Here is a 6,095-nt window from a genome sequence, read left to right on the forward strand (position 1 = left end):
TATGTCATCAGGATTTGGTACCCAATATTGCTCTAAAATTTTTCAATTGTATTTCCCTGACATAGGCTTCCACCAGTCAACCTTTACATGAAGATTCTCACTTTCATTATCCCTAAAGATATCTGAGATGGATTTTTCCATCCAAATCATCTCTCCTGCATCCTCGTTTCCTAATCTAACTAGCAACATCTTTCCTTTCTCAACATCAATCATCGGATTGAAAGTTGGTTTTGGCTTGTTGCATTTGGGTCCAACATATATTGGTTCATCTATCACATTATCAAAATCTCCATCCATAATACTTGAGATTACTTGGAGTGCATTATGATCAACATCAACAATGTGCCTTGTCCTAAGCCAGAAATCCTCAGAAGATGAATCACTCCCATCTATTATTCTATGATCACTATAGATTCCATCTAATGTAACAAGAACTTTTCCCAATACACCACTTTATTTTTCCATTCCTCTGTAACAATTGGTGAATCCTCATTCCCAATAGTGTCTTTCCACATTTTTATGTATGATGTTATCCCTTCCTTTAGTTCTTTTAAATAGACATCATTTTGTTTGGAAGCTAAGAAATATGGCTTCCCTATGGGAATTATAGGTTGGCCTTCATCATCTATATTCCATAACTCAACTGGTTCTGACCACTCAATATCTCTAATTGATTATTTGTACCTTAATACTGGAACATCATTGAGTACAAGAAATTGGAAGTATTGGACACTAAGATGTCCAACTAGTGCATTTTTTCCCTCCTTGATGTATCCATTAAGGAAACTTTTGAAGTCATAGACCTTGTCAATAAGTGTAGGTGGAAACACTCGATTTTCTTCAATTGTGAGATATGTATCCATCATTTCAGGTAAAGAATAAATATCTTTACTTTTTAGGTTGGAAGACATTCTTCCATAGGTTCCATCTATGTCTTCATGGGTGTGCCCCACAGGCAAGAACCCAACCTCAATAGTGATGAAGACACCAAGTGCAGTTAAAAGAGATAGAAACATGAAAAGATAGCGATTCTTATTATCACTTGCTGCATTGTCCAAATGTAACAACAAATGTGGAGGAAGAGGTTTAAAATCAACATTTTGACTTTTTGAACTTCCATGAGATTTAAAAGCATCCTTGTACCCTTGACATTTTGAGTAAATAGAGGTGTCAAGTAATGCATTTGTAAGTGGGTTTCTTGAAATTCCACTTTCATAAAGTAGATCGCCATACATATCCATTTATGGGTCTTCAAGGTCCCTTAAGCACTTTGAAAGGGATGTAATAGTAAATTGTGATCCCATATGGACAAATGGTAAGGAGAAATGACCAAAACCTCCTGCCTTATGCCCATGTGTAAGCATACCTGTCAATGACAAACCTAAATTTGTTCCTACAATAGATTTAGATTTGACATGTAGCCTTGGGATTGAAGTCTTTGTTTGGTCCATTTTATCATGGATAATGCTCAAATACTCCTTTGGAAACCGCTCTGACATAATTCTATGGGCATAGTAGCAATATCTTGCACACATAACAATCTTGTTATGTTTCTTCAACCTACCTCGTGCCTTTTCTTCCATCTCTTTTGTAGTTGCTGACTTCATTTGTGCTCTCAACAGAATACATTCACTGCATTTACTGAAGTTGGTGTTCTTTGAAAATGCCACATCTCGAAACTTAGTATTCCAGATCTTGCTCATTATTGACTGTGATGTTGATGGGTAATTGAGCTTTTGAAGAGCCTCATTGATCTCTTTTAACAAAGAATTTTGTGTGTAAGTCGAAGGAAGCAATCTTAAAGAAGCAGATGTTCCATCTTCTTCAACTTGACGTGTTTGGTTTGGTGAAAAATCTGAAGTATCCATTACAATTTTGTGCAATATTTCTATGGCTGCCACTGTGTGAGCTCTTGCTTTGCATGTGTTGGTGTTACCATGAATAGCTTTGATCTGTCCATGTTGGAAATAATGCTGGTAGTTATAGAATGTGCTTTGAGGAATTTTATGTATCTTATACCATGCTTTCTTACAAATAATATTCCCATTAAATCTCATGTCCTTTACATTTCTAGAAATAGGTACTAGGCCATGGCCATGGCCCTTTGACATGACTGTGTTTGACATGAGTGAATTCAAGACAAATTCTCTAATACCATTTTTATTTATTTGTCTCATATCCCTTCTAGCACCTGCAATGGCCTTCCTATCCACATGTTGAAGACAATCTTTTCTACAACATACATCTGCTGCCAAAACTCAAATTTCTTTCTCTTCATCTATTTTTGTTTGACATTTTGCAATTTTTTTTGTAGCCATAACTCATTTAATCCTTTTATATGGCTTTGTTACATGCATATCAATTGAGTTTCTATTCTTTTCATTACAAAAGTACCCATCCCAATTGTTTAAGGGATTTGTGTCCTCTATAACATCCCATATCACCATTTCCTTGGATGGCTCCTTGAACTTTTCCTTGACCCTTAATATCACACCTTTGTTGTCCACCAACTTATTTATTGGCCATCTAACCAAACAGTGTATAGACATATCCCCAATTCTTCATATCTCACAATTTCCGTCTATCTCTTCTAGAAAAACACCAAAATCCATTTCACCTAGTGTTTCACCCTCAACAATGTCATTCTCGTGGACATTAACTAGCATTCCTTTGGCAATGCACATGCTTGTTCCCATGCATTCATGTGTAAGAGAAACCTTTGTACATATGAATCTAACCCTATCTTGGGGAATATTTGTGGCATGATCATGACAGTGAGGCTCCAAATCTGATTCTGGCCAAATTTCATAAGATTCTAATGCACCCCCAATTGTATGCTCAAATCCTGTTAGATGTGGTAGAGGATCATTATGTTTTAACACCTTCTCGATTTTAACCATTATGCATCCTTTCTTTACCATCTTTCCATGCACTTTATGCCCAAGCTCTTTATTGAATATGGAGCCCTCGCCCACCTTCACTCCATGTTGCAAAAGATCTACCTTGTTTCCAATAGAAAATGTGGAAGAAACATTTGCACCTATAAACGAATGTAAATAAGGTTAGTATTTACTCAAAAAAAAACATTTATTATGCTATCAATAATATATAACACATGCTTCAATATTTTGATTTACCTATGTTGTGTCTCAAATCCATGATCTTCCATGGATGTATGTCCCCTTCATTAACATCCTCATCAATCAAATCTGGTTGAGTTACATCAATTATCAAAATTGTAACATAACCAGCATTAACCCTTTCTCCAACATAATAAGTTCCAAACTATGCAGATTCGACCCTTCCTAGCGCAATGACTTGATCATTAATAAGGAGATCAACATAGTCCCCTTTTGCCAAAATTATATTTTCCATTGTAGCTTGTATCAATTCTGTAACAACAATTAAATCGTAACTTGTAATTAAAAGGTTGAACTGTGTAAAGTGCGACTTTATATTTTCACAAAAACACACAACTTACAAAAAAGTAATATAGATGCAAAATTTAAAATAGTATGGTAGTAATATTGTATGTAATGAAACATTGTTTCCTCAAATGAAAGCTAACAATCAATATCATTCCTTCTACTACAAACATAAGCATATTGCTAGAAGCAACATTACATGGTCAAATAAATCTAGCACATGCTAGATCTCCTTCTATGACAAACAAGCACATTGTCAATAAGAATATTCTAAGGCAAAGGAAATCCACCACATGCTAAATTTCCTTCTAATGTAAATAGAAGCATATTACTCACAAAAACATTTCAAAGTAAAAGAAATCTTACACATTCTAGAGTTTATTCTAGCACAAACACAATCACATTGCCAAAAACAACATTGCAATGTGAAAGATATCTAGCATACGCTTGATTTACTTCAATAACATTGTAGGGAAAACAAAATCCAACAACTTCTATCAAAAACACAATCACATTTCCAATAACAACGTCGCAAGGTAAAATAAATTTAACGCATGCTAGCTTTACATGTAGCATAAATACAAGCATACTACCAAAAACAACATTTCATGCCAGAAGAAATCTAGTGCATGCTATATTTCCTTCTAACACAAACAAAATCACATTACCAAGGTGAAGGAAATCTAACACGTGTTAGATTTCCTTCTATAATAAACAACCAAATTGAAAACAACAATATTGCATAGCAAAAGAAATCTAGCACAACTTCTAGCCCAAACACAAGCACAACATTTCCAATAACATTGCCAAGGTGAAGGAAATCTAACATTTGCTAGATTTCCTTTTATCATAAACAACCAAATTGACAACAACAATATTGCAAAGAAAAAGAAATCTAGCATAGTTTCTAGCCCAAACACAAGCACGTTTCCAATAAAAATATTGCAAGGTGAAAGAAATTTAACGCATGTTAGCCTTACATGTGACACAAATACAAGAAAACTACCAACAACAACATTGCATGCCAAAAGAAATCTATTGTGTGTTATGTTTCTTTTTAACACAAATCAAGAAAGTGTAATGGTGATTCTCTATTGTGAAGACCTATATTAAAAGTGGTGTAATGCTAATAAGACCAATGTAGCTACTGCCAGGATACCAATGTAAAGTTTCATTGTTCAAAAGTTTAGGGCCTCCTTGGTAAAACCATGCATGTCATATTCAGTGACTATGGCATACTCTGAGGTAGATTCAGTAATAAATTTTGTGCATCAATAGAGTTTTGGCATTTTCTGGCTAAGTTAAGGCACCAACACCACAATTGTTATGAATCACCTAGTCAAGTCTCAAGAGAGAGCCTCTTTTGTCTCATCACTATATCAATCCATGAAATGGTGGAGAGCCTAACAACCTTCTCTTTTAATCACTCAAGCTAGACCAAATTGACAAGTTGTATTCCTACCTAACCAAACATTTTCCATGTTTTTGCTTCCTCATAAAAAGATAGCAGTCTAGGGGTTATCCTGATGCAAAATGTACCTCTCGGCAGACTATGTTAACACCTTGTTTTAGGAGATTAACCCACTAGCCTTTGTTCTATGGTGACTTTCCAAACCCAATAGGTCCTCCATAAGATTACTCTCGTATTGAATCTAAAACCATTTAACTATGATTAATTGGTAGCACATGCAATTTGCAAGGAAGGGTCACAGTTTCAGGTTTGGACCATTTAGTTAGGTTTATAGCTTAAATGGCAGTTTCATACTTCGAGTTAAACTATCTTTGACATATATAATATAACTGACCTAGTCCATTTTTATATCACTACTACAACAATCCATGAAATGTGCATGCAAGGTCTAAAATCAATGCTTGACTTGGCTTCCATAATAATGTTCCACATTTGAATGGACTTCCCAAAAGATTGCATTGTGTTTATATAATGCTTCATGCATCTCTAGTAAAAACTAAAGGCTAGATGCCAAATGTGTTTGTCAGATGTTGCTTATGAATGCATAAGATAAGGTTGGTGTATTTCATATATTCTCATGCATCTCTAGTAACAACTAAAGGCTAGTTGCCAAAGGTGTTTATCACATGTTTCTTATGAATGCATAGATAAGATTGGTGTCTTTCATATATTCTCATTACAATACTGAATGCTGGATCTAACTCTTCAATGGTCCATGGATTGAGTTTTAACTCGTTGAGGTATCTGTTACAATGGGCCAGTATCTTGAGCACTGGACAAACGGGTTGCTTGGTTTTTTATTGAATTCGATTACAAAGGAGGTATGCTAGAAACTCTTGACATCTTCTACGGTCCTCACTCAACCACACAACAAGTGGATTACTGGTAATCCCAATTAGATGTTTGGGTGCCATAATACCAAACATCTATATCGGAACGTTCACTCAGATTTTGTGGGGATCGTATCAAAAGGAATGGAATGGCTCCTGGTTTCAATCAGGTTCCTACTTTATATAATATGGAACACACCCCTCGGGAGCCCTCAAATGAACTGCGTATGTTTGTGCTTAAGGAGGCTCCCATCCATAATTGCATAATAAAGGACACTAGTCAAATGGCTCTTGGAAAGATAATCCTTGGAATGGACTCCCAATCGGTGCCACATAGACATAGCATAATGGAGAATAATGTAGATTATA

At 35.3% G+C, this 6,095-nt stretch overlaps 1 protein-coding gene across 1 annotated transcript; it reads right to left on the bottom strand.

The window, feature by feature from the left end:
• Positions 1-2,561: 2,561 nt before the first annotated feature.
• On the bottom strand, positions 2,562-3,694 carry LOC149203254 (uncharacterized). The gene is made up of 2 exons (XM_089401808.1): positions 3,138-3,694; positions 2,562-3,040 (listed from the first exon to the last, which is right to left on the bottom strand). The coding sequence occupies exons 1-2, from the start codon at positions 3,157-3,159 to the stop codon at positions 2,562-2,564; spliced, it is 501 nt and encodes a 166-aa protein (XP_089257934.1). The 5' UTR covers positions 3,160-3,694.
• Between the last annotated feature and the right edge of the window lie 2,401 nt (positions 3,695-6,095).

The sequence above is a fragment of the Pinus tabuliformis genome, chromosome 2_1 (assembly GCF_031772625.1).
Source record: "Pinus tabuliformis cultivar Carrire ecotype Pingquan chromosome 2_1, CPIR1, whole genome shotgun sequence".
NCBI lineage: Eukaryota > Viridiplantae > Streptophyta > Pinopsida > Pinales > Pinaceae > Pinus > Pinus tabuliformis.